Source organism: Lepidothrix coronata, unplaced genomic scaffold (assembly GCF_001604755.1).
Source record: "Lepidothrix coronata isolate B3197 unplaced genomic scaffold, Lepidothrix_coronata-1.0 Scaffold11, whole genome shotgun sequence".
Lineage (NCBI taxonomy): Eukaryota > Metazoa > Chordata > Aves > Passeriformes > Pipridae > Lepidothrix > Lepidothrix coronata.
In genome coordinates this window covers 5,618,519-5,643,857 of record NW_016690191.1, presented here as the reverse complement: position 1 = coordinate 5,643,857, position 25,339 = coordinate 5,618,519, and the positions used below count along the sequence as shown (strand labels likewise).

General features: G+C 40.0%; 1 protein-coding gene across 4 annotated transcripts in view; it reads right to left on the bottom strand.

Moving 5' to 3' along the window:
• ARNT2 (aryl hydrocarbon receptor nuclear translocator 2) overlaps window positions 1-25,339 on the bottom strand; it is a 97,492-nt gene that overhangs the window by 20,349 nt on the left and 51,804 nt on the right. For all 4 annotated transcript variants that reach the window (XM_017805159.1, XM_017805160.1, XM_017805162.1 and 1 more), the window contains 7 exons: window positions 22,037-22,139; window positions 19,992-20,057; window positions 19,431-19,516; window positions 12,191-12,267; window positions 10,080-10,214; window positions 9,169-9,243; window positions 4,884-5,035 (listed from right to left, as the gene is read on the bottom strand). In XM_017805159.1, coding sequence (XP_017660648.1) covers window positions 4,884-5,035; window positions 9,169-9,243; window positions 10,080-10,214; window positions 12,191-12,267; window positions 19,431-19,516; window positions 19,992-20,057; window positions 22,037-22,139 — 694 coding nt within the window. The remainder of the gene's footprint in view (window positions 1-4,883; window positions 5,036-9,168; window positions 9,244-10,079; window positions 10,215-12,190; window positions 12,268-19,430; window positions 19,517-19,991; window positions 20,058-22,036; window positions 22,140-25,339) is intronic.

Sequence of the window (25,339 nt, the reverse complement as noted above, 5' to 3'; positions counted from 1 at the left end):
CCTTTAAATTTTGAACTAGATAGATTCAAATGTCAAGGGGCCGAGAAAACTGACAGACAAAGGCAAATGACAAATTAGGCACAAACTGATGGGAATGTGTGAAATCTCTCAAACAAGCTACCGAAGTAAGTAACAGATTTTTCCATCCCTTGATGCTTTTCCAGAAGACACTTTGCTCAGCCACGAGGTTCCATGGCAAATTGGACAAAAATCTGTGACCTGCAACAAACAGCAGATCGGAGGTGATGGCAAAAAGCCTTCTGCAAGCCTTGGGGTGCGAGAACACATAATACAGGGAATCACTTTTGTCCTAGGAGCAAGATGCAAAAACAAGGCAGTCCTCCAGGTCATTAGGGAGCCATGGATTTTCCATATTATTTTAGCCAACAGAAAATTCCTAAAAATTACCTCTGGAATGCAAAGACATTCTTTGTTCACAAGCATAAAATGCATACTTTTCCAACAGAACTATGGGAGGTAATTTAATCATGGGGAATCTATGGGGAAGTTTCTAAATACCACCCTGTGGACAATAAACACCCATTAAATCCTGTTGTTAACGTGAAAGCTAATTACACTGTTTAATTTGTTTTTATTACCACCAACTTGGTTCGTGTGTCAATAAACAGCACATTAGGTCTCCTCTGTTCCTTATAAAGTATGTTTTCTTGATTCAGCCCTATACATACAAATGAGCCAAACAAAACAGCACACTTACTAGTCATCTGTTTTGTAGGCACTTCTCTAACCTAGTGCTCCTTTGCCCTTCTCTATCTTTCATCTCTAATACTCATTAAGCTGCAGTACAATATAAACATCACATCATGTTAACAGCACTGAACTTGGGAACAACCTCCCAAATCCATTTCCTATAAAAACCAAACAGTTGCATGTATCTTTACTGAACTCTGTGCAAGCTATGCTGTACTTAATTAAGACAGAAATGCAAAGCCAGGTTAGCATCTTCTGCTGTTGTTGGCTTCTACAGCATAAATAGTTTAAATGATGCTTGAAACCTGAAGAAACTGTGCAGCAATTCCTGGAGCAGCTGACCAGGGAGAGCTGAGCACTGCCGTGGCGGCCACTTCAGACCCTACCATCTCACCACCCTTTTGACTGAACAGCCAACACAGGCAGGTCTCTTCAGTCACCCAACTGTTGGACAGTAAAAATGATACAGAAATAAGGAATTAGCACCAGTTTAGGCAAAACTCAGAATGTCTTCTCACTTTGAAACCAAATCCCAAACTGTCCCTGGTTTCAATTTCAGTTTCACAGGTTCAAGGAGTAAACAAAAGAAACTTCCTGGCTCTACAGGATACCCAGCACAGCAAGTGAGGTGGTACTGTCTGGGTCAACAGAGGGTTCTTCACCTACATGTTCAGTGTGAAACTGGGAAAGCTCTTGGCTTGAACAAGGAATAGTTCAGCGAATCTAAAGGCCTTGATAGTTAATTCAAATTTACTTCAGTAAAGCTACGTGGAGACAAAGTGAAGATGCTGTGAAAGTTCTTTTGTCATTGGAGAGGATTTCTGATGAGTTAATTTCTATGAACACTGAAGTCACCAGTTCCCTTTCCAGGCATCACAATAACTAAAAAACTTTAAAGTTAACAGTTTCTACGGTGGGAAAGAAACAATGCTACTGTATCCCTACCAAGCTCTTCTTATGTAATAGAGGCACCCATGCTTCCTGTATCTGGTTGGGACAAAAGTGGAGTAGTAAAAGCCTTGGGGCTGCTGTTGCAAAATCCTCTTTCAGAAATTCTCAGTATCTCCCTCTTTTAGCTTACAGCATCAACTTACCCCAGTGAAAGGGTCTGTCTAACATCAGGACCAGGGAGCCTGCAGATGGCACGAGATCATGAGAAAGTAAGTCTCTACCACAGGCTGGATTTTTATCAGAATAGCTGAGCTCTATAGGTTGGCCCAGAGAATCCGAAACAGAAAGCATCTCTCCCACAAAGTGCAGGCTGTTTCATCCAGCAGGGACCTGTGCCAGCTCACTCCGAGACAGAAGGTCTTGAGACTCAGGACTCAAGGATTCATAAATTCACTCACAGGATTCATAAACTCACACAGTGTGTGATTTTGAGGTTTACAAAAATGAAACATCAGAATTTATATGAAGGTCAGAAAAATATGTCTCTTCTTTATTTTGAGAGAGATATATACATATATATAAAATATATTACATAATCTGTCACCATGACATTATTTCATTCAAACACTGCTCTATCTGTATATTAAATAAACGCTGATCATAATTATTATTTCTCTTCGGAAATCAAACAGTCCCAACTACACAGGAAGACGTGGTCAAATGGGGGACTTCTCTTTTCAGCCGAACACAGCACAAATGCAAAACGTTAAATGCTCCAATTCTCCAGGAAGTTTCTCTTGGATGCCTACACCCAAGTGAAACTGAGAGAAGTTTTCTTTTCTTTTTTTGCAAGGAACTAAGTGAACATTTGAACCTAATGTTTCCTTATCCTTCTGTACCAAAACCAAGCTTGGAAGGTTGACTATTTGAAGCTTCAAAGGAGTATCTTTATTAAAAACAAGGAGAAAAAAGAAGAAACAAAACAACCAAACCAAGCCAACAAATAAAAGTAAAAATCAATTAATCCCTCCACAACTGGAACCACCACTGCCCTCTACAGTCTTTTGCAAAAATGCTGTTCACTGACCAACTGATTTAAACCTAGATCTTTCAGCTACATTGTCTTTACAATTTCATGCTGAATTTATAACTGCCTCAAACCTGTATTTTATGGAGCTGCCTAGGTTATCACAGTAATAGGTAAATCAAAATACATCTCTGTGTAGGACTGCCTTCAGTTGGGCAGAGGCAGGCAGCCCTTCTTGGTCTGCATGGGAAGCACCTTGCTGGACCCAGAGCATCTGATACTTCCAGTGACACGTAAGGATGGCCACGCACATGGGGTCAAACCACAAGTCCCAGCAGGAGCTTAGTGAGAAGGCGGAAATCACCAGTCACCGTGACGTACAACTCCCCAAGGCAGCTAGGAAATCCTAAGTCAAAACATGACCCCAAATGTGAAAATAAAAGAAAATAAAACCAGATACAGGCAGGAACATCAGTACTTTACAGTAAGTTCTCTTTGGAAATCTGTCTGAGAACTGGGAGAGAACGGGGGGGGAAAACAAAACCAGTTTGAATAATGCATTCTTTCTACTATTCAAAAGCAGACATATAATGGGATGTATCTTGCCCATTTCAGAACATTTTCAACATGACAGGAAAGAGGGAACATCCTCTGTCAAAGTAGCAGCAGGCAACTTCCATATTAGGTCAGCATTTCTGGGTTGTTATTCAAACCTAGCAAGAGAGATGGAACCAGAGCCAGGAGCTGGCACTGTCCTATTCCTCACAGTGAGTGCTGCAGTGCCAAGCTGAACAGTGTAGTGCAGGCTCAGAAAAAAGCATTCCCAGAGTCAACACAGCATAAGTCTCCAGCCCCATTTTTTCATCTGTGGCCTCTTGGGAACAAAGCACAATTAAGCCAGCCTGGGACAAATCTCAGAAGTCGTTTTTTTTACTTTGCAGGCCTGTTTTTGCATATACAAATTACTTGGAAAAGTATTACGGGACAGCAGAAATGTAGAAATATCTCCTTTGATGCACAGTGCAGACAGGAAGATATTTAGCTGTCTTTTCAAGACACATTTTCCTGTTTTCAATGAACTTAACTATTCAGTTGTTTAAGCCCAACTTTTCGGGTATGCAGAGAAAAAAAATGAGCAAAACAATTGTGATGCTGGGTTTTATGTAAGTGAATGCACGGCCCTTTCAGTTCAGGTATGAGCCATGTCCAAAGCAGCAGGACAAGGAACACCCAGGGGCACTCACTAGCTTTCCAAGCTCAAATGCCAAAGCCCCAGGGGTTTGGTTTTGCTTCGAAGCAATCAGCAGGCATCTCCACTAGCAGACTGCTCGTTCAGCACTTCGGATATACAGTCTAACAGGCTGAGATCTTAAAACCAGTAATTTCCTCACAGCTGAAAACTTGGCAAAAAAATCTCTGGTCAGACCAGAAGCAGACTGAGTTTTAGGAATACATTAAATTCATACTGGAAAGAAGAAACATTTATTAAAAAAATCCCCACACTACAAAGCAATTGAGGCCAGATTAACTTCTGCAGTTACTGGCTGAGAACTCAGGAGGCTCCAAAAGCATCTCTGCTCAGTCCACAGTGATGAACCTCCATCATACTCCGAGGATGACTTCCTCCTAAGAAGCCTAATGACAGATTTTCGAAAATAGTAATGCAAAGACAGGATGGTTTCATTTCCATTTTAAGATACGGACTGGATTGTCCCCATGTTTGGGGATATTCCACAGACCCAAACTGAATTCCAGGAACCCTCCTCACTCAAGTCTACTAGGAAATAATTTTCCCAGCTTCATTATGTCGTAAGAGTAGACACAGCTCAAGCAGAAGATGCCAGGACTACAGAATGGTATGATCACAATGAACATGGACACAGAATTTTCTTTTGGCTTAGGAATCAGGCTAACCTTCCTCCAGTATCAGGACAGCTGGCCTGCTGCTGGAAGCTCTGTGCTAGTTTAAGGCAGCCTGGACCGAGATCAATGGGCTTGTTTAATGACATAACAGATAAGTGACGTTTTCCCCCCAGTGCAGCCAGGCCCTGGAAACATCTCAGGATAATGACACAGAAACAGCTACACTGTGAGATCCCATGATGCAGAAAAACCCTGTTACAGACTTACTGTTATACAGAAACAAAGGTAGTTAGAAACAGGCTACCAAAAAATCAAAATCTGCTTTACAGCAAAAAGTAATGCTAACAATTCTTTCAAAACCATGTACACGAGCACCTGGAAAGGCACATACTTCACGTTAGTGTTGGTGCAGATGATGTATTCAATCTCATCGGAATAAGGATTCTGAAACGTGAAGCTGCTGGTTCTGATCAGCATCCACTCCCGGTTTTTGGTGCGAAAACGATACATCACAGACAGGACTTGACCTTTCAGTTTCACCACCTGCAAAGCCATTTGGAAAGGTTAATAAAAGGAGATTGCTACCTGCTGTGTAAATGAATAGTAAACAGCAGCAACTGGTATGCTTTAAACTTGAATTACAGAAAGCCAAGGACAGATTGGAGAAATCTGCAGGTGGAGAGAATAAGCAAAATCCTATTCGTGTTTGCAGCTTTTTCCTTCAGAATGAAACCCTTACACTTTGTCATATAAAATGCCATTTTCCAGCCTGCTTAGAAAAAGAATACAGATTCAATACAGGACAATCATTCAGGTCGTGTTGCTATCCCAACAGGGAAACTTTAAGAATGTTTAATGTGAAGCACTTATCGAGAGAAACCAAACTGAGGATCTTTTAAATGTTTATAGGTAAACCATAAACCAATCACGGCAGCTAAAACAAAAGACCACAAGAAAAGCCATTTCGACGTTGACTGACTGCTTTTCTGCTTGGATACCTAGCTATACAATTCATACATGTGATATACCAAATCACACATCAGCATCAAAATTTAGGACAATGCTTAAACACAATGGTGTTTATTGTTTGGGGTTTTTTTTAGAAACTGTAAGAGGTTGGTTCCTCCCCACCAAACACGCTAAAAGACACTCTAGGATGGCAAACTGCTAACAACAAACACCTTCTTTGGGCTTTCAGAAGAAAAAAAGAGCAATCCAGTGTTTGAATGGAGAGAAGACTGATAAGCAACTGTCCATTCTAATAGTATGAATGAAAACAAGAGAGCAAAATCTTTGCATGGACAGTCTATTTGTTTGTAACTAAGAACTCAGGTGTCTGGCAACATGCAATTCAAATCCTGGGTTTGGTAGCTAAAGTTTTATTCAAGTCAACAGTTGGGCACCAAGTTAGAATTAAGAAGCTGCCAACTCCAGTACACTCAAAGCAACCCTCACACACTGGCCCTGTAACCACATTTCATGTGTCATCCAACAATCTTGGTTTAAGCCAGAAGAAAATTTTCATGGTTTTAAGTCATTCAGCTGGCACTTTCCTGGACTATCTCTGTTTATATTTTATTGCTTTTCCACCAAGCTATCTCAGAGGTGCCTCAAGGAAGGAAAGGGAAGGTCTACTGCAAATAAATATTACATCTTTCGTGGATTCTTAATCCTTAACACCTGGAATTTACTTTTTATTAGCTATCTGCAGCCTGTATTTTCTGAAAGTAGAAATCCTACTATTTACCTTCTGTCTTTATTGACAAGAAACTGGATTAAGCAAAATGCTCCAACCTTGTTTTTTCAGAGGTTTGCACTTCAAATTAATCAACTGGATATAGGACTAAATGGGAAGAGTGAAAATAGAAGACACAAAAAGATTTAGCAAAGCCCAGGAAAGTTCAAAATCATACTGAAGTAAATGCTTGGTTGGTTTTATTGGTTTTTTGTAATGCTTTTGTAGTTTGAGTTCACTGAGCGACATTCTTTTATCAGCAATTTTCTACCACCACACCCAGGGTAAAAGCCACAGAGCTGGTATAAAAGTGTGCAATCCCAAAAGTAACCTACTGGGTATCCAATAGCTGTGTTCTGGGCCCTTTGATACTATTTGTTGGTCTTGGCCTTGAGGCTATCTTATTTTGGCCTGATTTTTCCCACCCTGATGAATGAATTTATCTTCCCAAGGAAGTAAAAGCTCTGAGATAGATACTGGCAATTAACCAAAAATTGCAAAACCCTGCCTTCCTCCTCTGTTATGCACCAACCTTGTTCTGATACTGTCAGCAAATTAGAAGTGTCAAGTTTACAGAGGGTTTTAGTCAAAAAAAAAAAAAAAAAAAAAAAGGAGTTTGAAATCACAGTTACCTTTTTAATTAAGATATTTCTAAGGTCAAAGAAACAATAATAAAACAAACTGCAGTGATCTATTGTCCTGAAGTCTCGATTAAGCAAACACTAATTCTGTAATAATACATAAAGTACAGAGAGTGCTGGTGGGAAAATTCTGAACTGTCTTAAAACAGTGCACACAAACAAAATAGCACAAAAAATTTCAAGGCTAATGTTTAACTTTACTTTCTTACATTCTTTCGAAATAAAAACCACCTGGTGCAAAGCTTAACTGTTTACTTCAGTCTTTTATTGCATGACTGGAGTAACAGCCCTAATCACACTGCTACTGTACTGAACAAAAACATACCCAAAAAGCAATTGCCCACTAAAGAAACAGCACAATATTTTCATAGATTGGACACAGATTGAGTGAACAGGAGCTTTCACTTCTAATTACATTTTTTCCTGCTGTGTTTTTTTATGACCTTAAGCAAATCATGTAGGTCCATGATCCAGCAAATCACTTATGCACATGCCTAACAGCGACTAGTGATGGGGAAGTCCCCAGCAACTGAGTTCAGGGACACTCTGCCCGCCCCCCAAGGCCTGATCTCCCTTCCAGTGAACAGAGTGAGGACCAAGTCATTAACTCAATGTTAGTTAGTCAGCCCTGCTGAGCCCCAGGCAATCACTGGATGGATTCACTGGAGAGGGATGTTTGGTGTGTTATTATCCAGCAGCTCTCTGTCACTGTCTCTTGGATAGATTAGTGGAATCAATCATTTGGGCACCAGTGAAAAACAGCGTATGTGTTCTCACTGCTCCTGCGCCGCTGATGCGATCGGGCACCAGTGCAGGGAGCTGAACCAGCTGAAAGCTGGTTCCATGCAAAAGCAATTAGTCCCTTGGCCTACCCATCAAGTCCATCTGTGCCAGCATCAGGGCAGCAGAAAGGGTGGGAAGCAGTTCAGGGAGGAGAGAAGAGGGAGAGCAGGACCTGACTCCTGGTGACAGGTACCCCTCGGGTGGATTCAGCCGCAGCATCATATCCCCAACCAAGGTGGGGCAGAGAAGATGTCTGGGTGTGGTGACCTATTTCAAGCATTGAGCTCTGACAGGCTTCTGCATGTGATCCAACATCTTGAATTTAAAAAGCCTTCAGCTGCTGTTTGAACTCAGTCTGTGCAAGGGACACTGAAGTGGATGCACAGCGCTCACTCAATCAGCTATGGGACTGGTAGCCCCTGCTTGAAGGAGGGGATGATGAGAAATAGCTCAGGAGTACTGATATCTTACACTATCTCCAACGCTTCTGTAGAGACCATAACTTCAGTTTCACAATCTGTTCTATGGACACTGAACAGAATTTAGCTGTTTTCCCCAGAGAGGCTCTTCCAGCTCTGTTCTTTCATGCCATGCCTGAATACATAGCTGGTTATGCGAATTATTTAGAAGTCATTTCATATCCATGTTTCACAGCTGAAAATACATATCAGCATCCAAAATGAGATGGACCAACAAAACTTGGATGAGCTGTAAGCCTGTTGTCAGAAAATCTGGAACCACTTAGATAACTGAGCCTCAGTAATCAGTTAAATGTCCTGTGCTGTGTGTTCTAGTGCTGCAGCAAAGGCACTGAAAAGCCCAGCAACAAGCAGAGCAGCTTGGGGAAAGCACTGCTCCTGCATGGCCCAGACCAATCTGAAACAGAAAAGCTCTACAATGGAATAGATGCCATTGATAAAGCTGATGTAATTGTGGCCCATGGTAAAAACTAATCCAAATTATTAACTTTTTCTATATGTTGTATTTTTTTTTGTTACTTGTCTCTACACTTCCATTTCTAACAGGAAAAAGGGCAAAATTACCTGTTGATGTAAAGTGGTGTAAGTCCATTTAAGTACACGAAGAAGCACGTCGCCTATGCTAGCAGAGAACTAAGTTAAAAACAGTCCAGCATCACAGAGAGATGTAACTACTTCCATATCAACAACTCATCTTGGAATGTAAATACTTTTGGTTACCACTTATCATAAAGGGATCTACACAGGCATCTCCAAAGCAGCTCACCCTGTGCAGCAAACAATTCTTTGCAAGAATAAAACAAAATATATAACTAGATGACTTATTTTCTGAAAATACTATCAACACACGCTGCATAATAAACTACCATTTATTATGCAGCTTAACCAATTTCTAAACTGACCAACAAATTGTTTTGTATCTTGGCACTCCTCCTGCATAACAGAATACCTTGAGATGCTAAACATAAGAGCTACTTCTGTAATCAAAATAGTACCAAAAATAACGAATTGTGGAACAAAAGGAGCAGGACACAGCACCTGTTGGAAACTCTCTCGCAAATGGCTTTGATCTTCAGGATGGCAGAATTCTAGAATATCTTTCCCCAGAAGATCCTAGAACAAAACATAAACCTGCGTAAAAAACCCAAACCACAACACAAATCCATGAGCAGATGTGCAAGTAATCCAGATCTACCACCCTTAATGTGACTAGTCAGTTAATCAGGGATGAATCACACAAACAAGGTTTGCAGGCATCATGTCCTACGTTATATTTGTTGCACAGATATATGTATGTACAGAAAATTTTGAAGTGCTTCTTTAATAACTGTGGAATGGTGCCTTGAAGAGACTGACATTCTCTACTACCAGCTCATTTTATGGCACTGATTTTTGTAAAAATAGTTATTATAAGGCTATCTAAAATGAAAATAAATTGAAAAACAAATGAACAAGAAATTATTTTTGCCTTTAAATTGCAACTGTTGGGAGTTATTTGAGGGTGAGTTGTGGTAGTCAGGAATTCATTTACTATTCTGCTCAGTTCTGTACTAGCCTCCTGTTCAGAGGAGCAGATGTAAGCCTAAAGGAAAATATATGCCATAAACGATGTTTGCTTACTGTTCAATAGATTGGCAGAAGCAAAGGTCTACAGGATTAAAACTCTCTCCAAGCACTGTTAACTTTCTATCACAGAAATGTCTTCACTTTAAAGCTGCACAAGGTTTAGAGCACTTTGCTGTTAGAATTCTAATAAGATCTAAAGGTATAAAAAGATATCCCACATACCAAAGGGGAAAACAAAATTTTACAGAGGCGTGGACAGCAAAGAAAAATGAAAAGCATTTAGTGCATAACGTATGAATTATCAGCTACAAAGATTTCATGTTTGCAAATGGAATTTTCTTCATTAGCTCTAACCATTCTCCACCTTCCCAGTGGTCACAGACCTGGGGCTGGTAGCCAATGACGCTGATGCACCTTGGGTCGACAAAGGTGATGACTCCGTCAGAGTTGTGCCTAGACAAGAACTCAGTGGGGACTGACATACCATTCATGTCCATGCACACTGGAGAGCTGGTTACCTAGGACCAAGGAAGTCCACACAACAGTCACCTCAAGTCAAATTTGGTTACGTAACTAAAGAACAGAATCTGTTGGCACACTCCTCACTACTGAAGGAAGTCATGCATAAAACAACAGCAGATAAACAACACAGAACATCCTTTAGTCTAGTTTGCAGACCAAATACCTCATCCCATGACACTCATCTATACTTAACAGCACAGGAGAAAAACAAATACACCAGAAATTCCCAAGAAGGAGGGATATAGTAAGGATGTAAGTCCAGCTGGATTCATCTCACTCTGCAGGCACATTAGGCATCTTGGTTCCTATCTCTGTCAACCAAGAATGTTCAGAGAACAATGCAGTCCTCCTGTTTTAGGATAGGAAGGTCAGTCTCTAGAAGAAGCCAACACACTATCTGTAGACATATCCTACAGGACTGTGCAGACTAAGCACCCATATTTCAGGTGATGTGAACCTTACTCAAAACACCACAGAACCTGAACGAAGTCCTCCAGAGGCTGAGGCAGGGGATGTTAGGCCAGCAAGTGCCTGCTCATGATAAAAAAACACAGTCCTCTAAATCTCACCAGAGATTTGTACCTCAAATCTCACCAGAGAGAACGATGCATTTCCAGCTCTCTGCATGAAATCTGTGCAATCAGGCCATTTCATATCCATTCTATCCTACTGGGGCTATGGCCCCAATGCAAAATGAGCAAAATCTCTTTTTTTTTGCTGCCTTGAAGCTGATTAGCCAGTTAACTGTAGGCAAGATTTCAATTTGCTGTTAGAGAACAAAATTTAACAGAGTTTTTAACAGAGTTTTTAAGCACCTTGACTCCTCTGTGATTTAACCCACCCACAGAGCCTCCTCTTGCCCTCCCTCACATACCCTGATGGCTCTTCTGACAGAACAGATGCTTTGACACTCCATACATTATTAATGTGATTTTCTTGGAAATCATCTTCCTTTAGCAGCTGTAACATATGAATCCCCATAACTTCCTTCTCTCTGTTAGTGGAATATATTACTCTTGATTATGAAAGCATGATTAACCTAAAAACCATCCTGCAACACTTCTGTAGCTCTGCCATGGCAATGGAGACCCACTCTACAGAAGTGCTCACATTGGCAGGCTGTTCACCTCGGGTAAGATGGGTTTGGCACCTGTGCTGTAATGAAAGGTCATTCTACCTCTCCTCTGAAGGAGTGATACCATCCCAGCAGATGGCAATGAGTGCAGGAGATCATGCAAGAGGCTCTGACACGTTCCCCCGTGGCAGAATTCCCAGACCAGGAAGATAAAAATTAGCCTCCCTGCCGCGGTGATGGAGATTCACCACGGCTGCTCTGAGCTCTTGTCAGCAATGAAAAAAGGAAGAAAATACACTACAACAATTGCAACTGTCTGGACAAAAAGGAAGCAAAATTTTATTCTCCCAGTTCCTTCGGCTGACATCTCATTTGAATGCACAACACAACACACACTGAGAATAAAGCTGTGATTTCTGAAGTGCCTCTTGACTACCTTATCTTTGCCATTTTCAGAATACCTACTGTAATCACAGTTTTTGAAGTAGTTGATTAGCCAGAGAGAGAGAGAATGAATGGAAAAATGGCAGGGAGCATATCACGGGCTTTGGGAGTCACTTTAACCCACCATCTGCAGCACCTGTCCAGCCACGTTTCTCACTTTCTACAATACCCCAGCCCTACACACCCTAAAGAATGGCAGATCTGTACACACCCATCTTCAGAAGTATCTCTGCTGTTCTTAGTGGACTAAGTACACACATGCACCAAAATTAGAGTTTCATTTTGCTCTGCTGAAAGTGACTGACTGCAGACAGACATCAAGGCACTTTATATATTGGAGGCATGTTAGAATTTACAGTCCAGTACCAAAACATTGCACAAATCTTTTACAACTAAACCAAAACTGTGATCATGCTTTCAGAAATAGTTTGTATAAGGAAAGACTGCCATTACCTGAAGCCTTCCTATTGCCACGAGGCAATATTTACTACCTTGTCCAACATCAGCATCTTCTTCTGGTATAGTCATTCCTAGAGTAAATGATAATAAATACTTTTACAATTAGGAAATTGGGATAAACATAGATGCTGCTAACCCGATTCTGTACTGTTCTAGATGCTCTAAATCACAAAAAATAACTTTATTTTCTTCTCTAGGATTCAGTCATTATTTCTGGGTTCAGATCAGATGATCTTTCTCAGTTATGCTCACATGCATACACAGGACCCACGGCAGCAATTCTGGCTGCTGAAGACAAAGCAGATACTAAAATTCCATTATACAGTGAGATGGACAGTAAGATTTCCATGAGTACGGCTCTACAGCATGTTACTGGAAACATGGGGTCACTTGAATGGTCAGTGCATGCACACTATGTTCAGTTTCCTTTGTGAATAATATATTATAATGAGCCTTATAAACAAGGCACAGCCTAAATTAATCACTAATTTTACGCTCATTTAACAGCTGGTATTACTTTTTTCTATAATGGACTAAATCTGGGTTGTTACGCTGAAAGACTGAAAAAATGCGGATGCTTTGCTAACAGCCCTTGTTTCAGTTGTGTAACAGGAGTAACTGTTATAAACACAGGAGTAATTTCAAAACATACATGTGTACTATTTTCCATCTCAGTGTTTCAGAAATAGGAACATCCAGATTAACACTGTTTACTTGCTCGTTGGCTAAGCCTTTAGTAAAGGCTATTTCCCAACTCCAGTTTTGAGATACCAATTTCCTATAAAGCACTTGAAAAAACAACTTCCAAGAGTGAACCACTGACTTATTTTAAATGATTTGTAAACTCTTTCACAAGGCGCTTCAAATAAATCAGTCACAACAGGTAGTGAATCATTTAAGAGGCACTTACAAGCATTAATGAAATTAATTGCAAAGCAGCTATCAATTACAAAACAACAGCCAATTTATTCTCTAAATTTATAATTCCCAATGTAAGTCAATCTTTGGACTGTGCAGAGGATGACAACACCACCGCTTTCTTAAATGACACCTCTGAAAAATGACTATAAATGCTGCCAAATGAACTGAAGTCATCTCTAAGGAAGTTATTTTGTATCAAAATAGTTGAATCTTATCTGACAATCAGCTTCCAAATAGCACTTTACAGGTATTTTTTGCTCCTCATTGAGCTATATAATAAAATAAAATACACAGTGTATGAAAGAAAATCCCTCATGTTTTTGTATATATATTCAAACTTGTTCTGCGATTAATCTCAGAATCTGGGGGGCACAGCTTCATTTGCAGCCCCTGACTGATAACTAGGATTTTATGAAGGGATCTCAAGACTTTTACAGAGGAGCATTATTGTCCCATCTAACAAGAGCTGTTTCAAGGAAATAACTCCAGGCACTGCAGTTGGATAACCTTTACCAAAAGATCCCTTTTAAATAGAGTTTTTCATTTGAGAAGGACAAATTTAAAGTATTTTCCCTTGACTTCAAAAGCTTTCTCAATCATTTCCTTAGTGGCTCAGAGTACTGCAAAGGACAGCAAAGATACAGCTGGATGGCTTCCACTTTGCATAATCTTTTTTTTCTGCAGCTTTCAACAATGCTTTCATTTTTAGGAACTTGGTCCATGCTCGCTATTGCCCAAATAAACTCAAATAAACTCAAAGCAACATAAACAATCTCCAAAATTAAACCTAGCTAAGAAACATTATTTTTGACGTCACTCTGTTGACAAAGGGAGGCTGTTGTTATAATTTTCACCCTTTTTTTTTTTCCTCCCCGAGGTGGATTACATTCAGTCTGTATAACACATTGGAAAATGTATTAGTTGGGTTATCCCACAAGACACTCTATGAATAAAAACCAGTCTGCCTGGAATTAATCAATACATGATCCAGGGGGGACTGCTAACCCTTCCCTGAAGTGCCTAGAGAAAAAATATGACAAAATGATTGTGTGCTCCTTTGCAAGGTAGGTGCCATTAGTGGCAGCATTTCATAAAGGGAAATTATTTTCTTTACCCTTCTGCTGGTAGTTCCAACGATTCAACTGTGCCTGTGCTTATATGGGAGGATGCATTTGTAGAAGAAATTTACTTTGCTTTAGCACACTTCTTATTGAACATACTCCAATATGGACAGGTAAATAAAGATATGTGCGCTGCACTTAATACCAGGTTGTCCAGCTCTTAACATAATGTAATTTTGCTCCTGGACACCGCCAAGTACCATCATTATCTCTAAAAAAAGTAAGAGCTTGGAGGAATGCAGCCATGAAACTGATCTTTAGGGGACATCAACAACATAAACATACATTAGTTATTCACATTCTTTATGCATAACCCCGCAAGAGACTTTATTTCTCAACACCGAATATATGCTCCTCTTGAATAATAAACACAGTGCTGTGCTTGCTCGAGTTAATATCAACAATTTGCAAAGCTAAGCCTGCAACTGAGCATCACAAATAGAATGCGGTGCCGTCAGAGGTTATATTTAATTTCCAAGTGTCCTTTATGCCAGCAAACAGTTTCCCACAGGGCAATGGCTTGTGTTTGTGTGGACATAAGGAACTTCTCAGTTTTCCCAAAGAGCTTCCACTTGGCCTCAACACCAGAACAGCTTCATCTTCTGCCTTTTTTTCTCTACCCTTCTGCCCCATATTCTCTGTGAGATACAGAACAGTGTTAGTGGACTTGTGGTTTTATTTCACTACACTAAAAATTAAATGATTTACAAGTCTTTAGAAAGCTGTAAGCTAAGTGTCCAGAGATCATTAGCAATCCCCTGCTAATGTCTGTCTCCATCAGAACCATTTCTGATGATTACTTGCTTGGGGATGGAACTGCACTGTGTGACTTTATCTCCCATGCACAACAATGGAAAAAGGCTTTCATAAAAAGAAAAGCTGTGCATGTTTATGGCATACCAAGGAAAAAAATCTTGTGGAAAATCCCAATAAGAACTAAATTCTTCTTTCTTTAAAAAAATAAATAAAGCCTTGAAAATCATGGCACTGCAAGGAATATTCAAGCAACTACTTTGTTTTGTATTGGAAGAAGGGAGTACTTTGCACAAATGTCCAGATTCTGGCCAAAACTTTAAAAATAACCTAACAGCTTCGGCATGCTGTGGTTAAGAACGTTACCGTAAGTCTGACTTGGAAGATTAAAATGTTTCTTTTTTAACTAAAGAGAAAAAAAAAGATTTCAACATTATCTGAATTTGACATTATTCTGGGACTTTTTATTGAAAGCTTTTGAAATAAGTATCTATCTAAGCCTTTTCTTCACTATGTGCTTTTCTGCTGGTCCTGGCTTTGATTTACAGAAAACAACCAACATCTTGACAGACTGTATATTCTCTCTACACCAAATATTTTCCATCAATTGTTATGACATGAAAAAAACAACCTATTAGGAAAATATCATATGGACCACAGAAGACTCATTTCCTTCCAGGAAGGAGATGTTCAAAGGGGAAAAAACACAGCAGAAAAGCAAATCTTGACTAAGTTGAAAATGGAACAATCAAGAGAAGGTCAGCATTTCTCAGTTTTGTGACTGGTTATGAATTTGAAGTACTGTCTAGGCTAAGGATGACAAGTTCTAGCTGTGCTGCTTTGCTGGGAACAAAGGGACAAAGGCTGGAATTGGTGCTCACCCAGTTCCAAACCAGTGATCCTCCTACCTCGTTCAAAATAACCCAACTCTATGTTCTCACTATTCAATCTCACATACAACATAACTGGTTGGAATGTCAATCTGGATTACTTGACTCCTTTTTCCTTTGACTTCCACACAAAGTTTTGATATAAGCGTGTAGGTATCACATGCTGGGTTTTGCACTTGATCTTAGTTTTACACTTCTCTTTTCAGGCACCGTGGAGGAAAATGAATGGACCATTAACAAACATAGCCTGAACAGAGGATGAGGCATGATGCTTCCTGAGTTTTCTCTTCCATTTCTCAGTGAAAAAGGGGCTAAAGGCAGTCTGCAAGTACCTGAGCTTTGCTGCTCCATAAAAGTGAGAAAAGCCACAAAGGCAGGCAAGATGTGCAAAATGTTTTCATGCTGACCACAGACTTGAGCCATAACAGAAAAAACCCAGTCCTTAAAATATGCCATCATACTGGTGCCAGCTGTCTGTAGCTTATTCTTTTTTACCTATTTGAAGTACCCAGATTACTTAACAGATTTGCAGAGACTCTTCACTGCAGCAACACTGTCAAACCTGATAGTCTGTCACACTGATAATGATCACAGAGCAGTTCCTGATATTTCTGTATCACCACTGATTGTTATATTCAGTGCGGGACTAAAAAAATTACACATTGGTCACAGACAATGCAATTCAACCCAGAAAGAGAAAATAACAAGTGCTAAACAAAAGAGGTTAAGTACAGATTAAGTGCATTTGCTAAATATTTGTTATTTTGTTTTTGAAAGTATGTTTTGTGTTGTATATTAACTATATAATGCACATGCCACACTGCATGCTTTGAGAGAAAAGGATCTGGAGTTTATACTAGAGTGCCCACTTGGCAATTGAAAAATAAATGAAAATTATCTTTTCCACAGATGAATTTTTAAACAGTGATTTAGCACAAGCCCATTTATTTCAAAGAATCCAGAGATGATGCAAAGGCCAGGGCTTGCTGCTCTCTAACTGATTTGAACAAATGTAATTTTATTACAGGGTAGAAAGGCCTTAGCAAATTCCATTACTGCTGCAGTTATTTCATTTGCTTTGCAGATTATACACATCAGAATTACCACAGGAAAAGAGAAGAAATGCAGTATGTTACCACTTATTTACCTAAAAATATAGGGGAAAAATTCAGCCCATGGATATTCCCACTCAACCCTGAAAGTCAATGAATGCATGACGACCACCAGCACAAAGTTGGGAAGACTGGGAGGGCAAATAAACACTCATGAAAAAGGCCCCAATTTTCAACACTATGTGCCCTGAAAAAGGCACTCAGTCATGACTAATACGAGTAAAAATCTGGATGGTAACACAAAAGACCACTGAAATTCCACACAAGGCCATCAAAATCGAAAACATCCCTTAGGATTGTGCTATAGCTTGGAGAAATTAACATTGTGGAGGAGCACTGGGATATCATACGGGAGCACCATGTGACTTTGAGGAGTGGAGTAATAGAAACGGGATGAAATCCAACATTACTAAATGGATAAGCATGCACTTGGGGACTAATAACAGTCATAAGCTACAGCAACAGAAATGGGATGGAACTTGGTATTACTAACTGAAACATCACATAACTCAAAGCAAGAAGATCTGCAGCTGACAACTGAGGAGAAGGCAGGCTGGTACATATATCAAATGACTGAGGATGCCAGCAGGATGCACTACACAGAAGAGAAGGATGCTGTATCATACACTGCCAGTGAGGACAGGAGATATTGTTTGCATTATACACCACTACAATCTCATCTGAAACAATAGCGTATAGTGCCAGTGACCTGCATTTTGGGAAGTGAAAACACAAACAAGTGCAGAGAAAAGTCACAAGGATAAAGAGAATGCACTGTGAGAATGGAGAGTAGAAGAAGTGGGCTGGATTATCTGTGCTAAGTCCAGGCTGTCAGGATATGATCTCCTTCTGGAAATGCACCAGAACACTGGAGAGAGACAGAGACACAAGACAGGAAAACTCCCGCTTGACCTTCAGTGAAATAAAAACTTCCCATAAAATAATGAGGACTGAAAATTAAAGAGATTGTTAGGCATGGGAAAGCAGTGAGGTTTTGGAAGAGTTGGAGACAGGGAAAACATCTCACTAACGTAAACTGGAACTTACAATGTGATTGATACCTGGCCACTGGGCACTCAAAGATCCAGAAGATCCTTTTAATCCCATGCTCCTGCACTGCACATCTGCTGTCCTGCAGAAATGGTGGCTGAAGGGCACACGCTGCCAGTGTCATAACCTAGTGCAGGTTCATGCATCTGCAGCTCTGCACTAGCAACATACACCCCTGAAGTGTTAGATCTCTTTAAACATCCCGTAACGTGCAGCAAGCTTCTCATTCAAGCTAAGCAAGGAGCTGAAAGAAATCTTATTTGACCTGCACATTCCTGAAGAGACATCCTGTATATCACGGTTGAATTCAATTATGTTTGGAATTACCAATAGAAAAGTTAATTTCTTTGTGGAAGAAAACAAAACAGAAAAAACCTGCCATTTTCAGAACACTTGACACACACAGTGCTCTCACTCTTTTGAGATAGAAGTGAAACTGGAACATTTTCACTCCTATTAAATCCCATTAGCAACAAGAGGGGAAGTTTTCCTCTGATTCCCAAACTGCAATTCAGCAGAAACCCAACAAGAAATTCTCATCTGCATGCTGGTGTTTGCACCCCACTGCAAAGACTTGGTACAAAGCACCTCTCAGCACTCATCATCTCTGGATAAATGTGATTTATGGCTGTGGTACACGACCGCAAAAGGGCAGGACAGCTCCTGGTTTGATTCATGCCAGCAGCACTGTCACATCGCAAACAGCCTCTACAACTCCTGCAAACGCCAAGGTCAAATAACCCTGCTCATAACCATGTCTGGATGAGCTCCTCTGTCTCCTCTTTGAATTTTTCAAAGGTAAATACTCCCATATGTAATATTGAGTTCCAGTAGGTAAATGTTTTTCTCTGTAGTTCAAAGCAATATGCCAAGACTTATTCCCAAGAAAACAGCCTCAAACCAGAATTTATCACAAATACTGAACATTCTCAAGTAACACCATCACTGTGAAGACCCATGTGCCTAAACTGTAATCACAAATTTTCATACACAGGTGCTTGCAATTCAGTACTTAAGTGTAAAGTATTAGCTGATGTTTTCTAGAGGTACACATGCTTTGCATCCATCTTCTTCAAATCAGACCATTTTTATGTTAGTTTATGAGGTTGAAAACTTTTGTTCTCAGTTGCTGGAATCCTGCATTACTGACAATTCCTACAGTTGCTCTGTGCCAATGAAATTGAGAAGGGTGTCACATGGAAAAATGGGGATGCCCTGAGTAAATAACAACAACTGATTTCTTGTTATCAAGAGCTTCTCAAGATGAGCTTTAATCAGTGACCCCACTAAAACTCATCCTGTTTTTCTAGAAGCAAAGAAAGCTGAGCCAGGTTTTCAGGTGTCACTGACAGTGTGGTGCACACCACCTCCCATGAGAGACACTCACCTGCTGGTGGCCACGCCTTGATATAGCCAGTGCAATGGACAACAGCATACTGTGCTTCTCCTTCCTTCACTGGGCCAAGGCCATTCCTAAATGAACAAGAAACACAAAAATACCATGTTGACTGACATGCAGAATAGCTTTGTGCTTTCAAACTATGACAGTTAATGACTTACTGGTATTTGTAAGTTATGTTGGAAACCACCAAGTGTCAACCTAGAGTTCTGTGCACTGTCAACTCCATTATGTTGCTATTCAATCTTTACCTGTCTTGCATAATATTTCTCCAAGAAAGATACTGAAGGTTAATTCAGAGATGGAGCTGGTTAAGACAAAGAATTTGAGTGACATGTGCAAAAAGATTTTGTTTGCAAAAAGGCCCAGTGACTCCAGCACAGCTGAATTTGGTGGTGAGCTCTCCTCTCCCCAGCCCCAGGGCTGTTTTATGCTGTGTGCTAATGCAGGTGTTTGTCCAGGTAGCACTCCTGGAGAGAGCATGAGCACTCCCATTTCCCACTGAGGTAATGGCAACTAACTAGTTTGTGGTAAAATAAATAATAGTACCTGTATCTTTTTCTCATGGTTGTTATTCTGTTCAGAGGTAAATGATCCAGAGGAGCATTTCCACACCTAAAAGTAAGTTAACAGTTTATAGGACTCAAATATAAATATAAATATACATGATGAAAATGCACTTTCAGATCTTTATTAGCATATATAAGTAGACAATAATGGATACTTATTTCTGACAAAAAGTTGCAGATTCATGTTTTCTCAGAATGTGCTGCTTCTGCAGGCTGAGCTTTTTAGGTATGCTACAAATATTTTCTCTATTTTAGAAAAATAGAAGAGACTAGAAAAAGATTCCCTTCTGCACTCCTTCAACCTAAAAATTATTTGAAATTGATATTCCAAGGGTTGCTAAAGAATAGACACTCTCCAAAATACCATAAAACCAGGGTGAAAACTGGAGAAGAACATAAATCAGGACACCAAATACCCACACAAACCAATCTCAGTTTTCCAGTAGCTCCCCTGGACAGAGCATTTTGACTGCCATAGCCCAGCTACAATGTCAACGGACATTAAACTAATGTTTGCAAGATCAAACTATGTACACTGTCAAGAAACTTTAACACTTATTGATGTGCATTTTGTTATATTTCTAACCATGCCTAACTGTATAATTTCAAAAATTCATTTGAAGCTGAGTAAATAGTTTGAAGGGTAAATGCAGTTCATTTTCAATGGGAAAAGGAATAATAACAATGAAAGAAGCAATCACAAGGAAAGTTCAGATTATTTGAGGCTCATTCTTCCCAGAAGGTTTTTTTTAATTCTCCTTCTTTTTTTCTTCTCAGTCATTGCCAAGGAGATGGAATGAACAATTAAAATAAGATTTAGAATTAGAAAACAATGGGGCTACTGGCACTTGTACAATCACTCTGGTGCACTGGAGTTTACAGAAACAGGGTGCTAGGAAATAACTGCAATGTGAATTGTTTTGAAAGCTGGGGAACAACTGCAAACAGGACATTAGGCCTGGTTTTCTGTGTACAAAAAAGTCCTCCTAACACCACCAGTGTGTGCATCTTGGAGGAAGAAACAGCAAAGTTCCCAGTGCTGCTCTTCCTAACTGAATTTCTTTCCTCCCAGTTAAGGGGAGAAAAGTGCTCTAGGTGCTCTATCTGTGAAGTCTGATCTTGCAAGCATAAAGTGTATAAACACCTTACAATGGCACCCAAGAGCCATACATTCAGTCTCCTCACATGACGAAGAAAATTCACCACAAAACCAAAGTATAGGTATTTGTACTTTAATATGTCAAATATTTTGCTTTGTGCTTTTCACTCTCTGACGAATTTTGCATTTGCTGTTTTCAGCACATATATTGTATTTAGGCTGCAGATGCAATTATGTACTTTCCCCTCTTAACCACACAGACAGAAATTTATTGCAATAGCAACAGGCATTTTAGCCTGTTAGCACCTAAAACAACAGAAGTGCTCATGAGCCCCGATGAAAAGCACTGGGCAGGCAAATATCTTTAAAGAAGCCCAAGCATTGCAGGAGAGGTTGAAAAATTGCGAATTAAAAGCCCTCTAACAATTACTCATTTATCTAGTATCAGCCAGCTGACATCTGGTAATTCATACCAGGCTTAGGTTAATTCCTACATAGCTGGCTAGTTTGCAACTGAATTCCTGTTTATTTTCAAGATTCTTTTAATATTATTGGTTTGCTGAAAAAATACACAGAGTTGGGCTTCCATTACTCTTGCGAAAGCTTTGTTCCTAAAGTATTGATTCAAACAACTTAACTGGAAGAGACAATGGCTAACATTCCAGGGGTGAAGTGGTCATGAAGTTCTCTGAAAAAAGCATCCTACACCCCACACTAATAAGAATAACTACAACACACAAACAAGGTGCTGTTTTGTCATTAATTGTAAAGGAAGACAGGTTTCAGTTTTCCTCCAATTCCAAAAGCAAGCATTCTAGAAATGCTTCATGGGAATGTCATTACAGCTTTGGCTTTTAAGCAAGGTCTGAAGTCAGACAATCTGAGGCAGGACTGGAACCATCATGGAATCCAAGGTAAATGCATACCTCATCCTGCAAATGAAAGAGCGCCTGGATCCCATGCACATTCTCATTGAGGACTGCTGACCCTCTTTCTTTACTGTTCCAGTCTTCAAGTCCAGGATTCGTCCTAGAAATGCCAGGGAGAGCAACTGGTGTTCAGTGTATAAATTTAATTCCGTTTACTAGAAACTAAGATAACAAGAAGTTCATAAGCCGAATGCCATTAGCCCAGTTAGGGGAAAAAATACCAACGAAAAGTCTTGATCCTGGTCTCAGAGGGGAGGATCAGTTATGTGCTGGCTTAACTAACGATTTCAGCAAGGCTGACTCTGAGTCACAACAGTGATGGCTCTTCTCTTGATTGGCCCAAGACCAACTTCCAAGGCAGAGTCAAATGTCTGGAGGCAGACAATGACAGCAGGCATAGCTTTTGACTTGATTCGCTCCACTCTTTACCAGAACTGTGGATAAAGCAACTTGTATCATTCCCCAGACAGCTGCTCTCTTTCCCTGTGCTTGTGCTTATCCAGATGCTCCCATCACAGCAGCACCTCACACAGCCAGAACTGTTGTGATGGTGAGAAGCACGTAAGACCAAACTTTTCTCCTGGATAGCGAGATACATCACTTGTGGCGGGGCCCTTTCATAGTTGATGAAAACCTGATAAGTCAGAGTATTTCTGAAGTTAATTTTCAGCTGGACCAGTGAGAGGATCTGACTCACCAAACAGAAACACGAGTCCATGCAAGGTCCATGTCCAGACCCTGCTGACTACAAACCTCAGAATCACACACCAGAGGCACAGCATTGAAAACTGCAGACAGCTACCAAGTTGTCAAGAAGGACCACTGAGCCGGCACTCCTATGGTAAGTTGGGGGAGGTCTTTAGTAAAAAACAGGGGGTAACAGATTAATTTTTTCATTCAAAATAGAAGGCAGTGGTTACTACAGACAGGTTCAGATCAGTGACTGTAGGGTACTAGTTACCACCTAGAATCCTTCTGTTTATCACCAAAGATCTAACAGAATGGACTTTTGTATCTACAGCTCAGTTGATAACAAATAACAGATGAGTATAAAATCTTGCACAGACTAGAAATGAATCACTGGCCCAGGTCCATGATGCTACAAGGCAGGAGGCAGCCACAGAAGTGACAGTGGGCAAGGAAATGCAGTGCAACATCTGCTGGGCAATTAAATGACAGCCACCAGTGCTGACGACATCAGACCATGAGCAAACCCACATGCTTAAGGTGGGTATCTTTCAGTAACAAACTATATAAGCCTAAGTCTTTACTGTTATATAACTAGCCAAGTTTACAGCAATGTAAGATACCATACTCTGTCTGTACTGTAGAAATCATGCAGAATACATTCAGTCTCCTCACCAGACTGACTTAAAAGCCTCTGTCCAAAAATTAAGTTATGAAATAATCCTACTGCCAAACACCAATTTCAGAATTACTTTATCCTTAAATATTTACTTCCATCCATGAAAAAGAATAAAATAATTACATAATAGTTTAGTGTTTTAGATTAATGTTTTAGCTAAAGAACTAGGCAGCAGCAACTCTTAAGGTATACTCCAAATAACTCCTTCTGGAGGAAAGCCATCCTTGCCAACAGGTCATTTGGTGTATCTCCAAGGTGTCTTGGATGGTTAAGAAGTTAACAAGTCTGGGAACAATTCCTAAAGATGCTTCAATTCAGAGCACTGTGCTGTATATCAGTACTGGTCTACAATTCAGGTGTGAGATGGGATGAAATCATACCACCATATTTTCCAGCTCAGTTATGCTGACCCTATGATTTAGGATGGATCTGAAGTTCAAACACACTTCCTTTCCCTGCATTGGAGTCTGTCTCTCTGTCGTATATTGTATAACCAAAGCCACAGTCTACTTCCCCATCACCTCAAATAATCACACAATTTAGAAAAATAAAGTATCATCAGGCAGAAGGCAAGCTGTTCACAAGTGAGGGCAATACATGACAAAACAAAGAAGACAGAATACGTGTGCAGGACCCAATGGCTGTCCATGTAAGCATGCCAGTCAAATCAAATCATTAAAAGCATTTTTCTCTTTGGACACACTAACTTTGTCATACACATAAACAAAAGTTGTTTTCTGTGAACTTTTTTTTTCCGTTCCAATATAAATTCTTGAAGAGACACTAATATTAATCAAAAAGCAGTGAGAGTAAATGTAACTCAAACAGCTAAAAGGAATTTCTCTGGTTTTATCATCCAAGAACATCTATTAAAAAAAAAAAAACAACAAAAAGGATGCTTCACAATTACGTGGCCACTAAGTCTAGAATTGCTGACACGTGTTCCTTTGGCATGTGTGGAACCCCCAACAACAAAAGACAGAGTTTTTAAATTTAGCTTTTTGTTTGGCAATGTCTTAGAAATATGTACCAGATAACAAACAGAAGTCTAAATTTTGCCCTGACTTACAAAATCACTGCAGGGGGTATGTGGGAGTATGAGTCAGAGAAATGTTTGGTGTACAGATATTACGACAAAGCTCTCTCAGCAGCTTGTTTCAATAGTCCATCATCCATGTGTTAACCTTGCAGAGCTCTAACAATATACTGCAGATTTTGACAAAGAACAAGCAGTTTGTGTCTCATCTGGTACTAGAAACATGATAACAGCGTATCAAAAAGAGAATTATAGATCAACAGACTAAGTAAAGCAAAACAGCATAAATCACATCTCAGCATCACAAAGGCAGCTCAGTTCAAGGAGGTGGCATGCCCTGATGATAGCTCTGTCACAGAACCATAAAATATTCTTATCTCTGTGTTCCTGCATCCTCCATGATAAATGCTCATTTAAGTTTCTCCACAGGATGCACATGAAGTGCATCTGATGTTAAAGTTGACAATTACATTTTTATTAATAAGAAATATTCCAGGATGCTCTGACAACTTCTGTTAACTGAACAGTGCATGCGTGTATTTTTTTAATTTCTTCTTCTAGTTTCTTCAGTAGAAGAGTTTAACATCCCAGTGCCACCACCAGCTGGACTCCTTATGAGCTTCCCCACAAACTGGTAATTGCATGTAGTTCATTTTCATGTTAAACTTTTCTCCTCTCCAGCTCCAGACACAACCGTGGGATACAGCAAGTGCAGGAGCACTGCTGTGACTGACACTGCTGTCTTATTGCCACTTACAGCAGCTGCACAACTTGGAGGAAACCAGAGTTTGCTTTGCTGCAAAGGAGAAAGCAAACAAATGAGCACAATGCTTGTAAAACTAGCACATAAATCTCTACGGTTGGTCTGGGTATAATTGATAATTTGTTGAAATCTCCC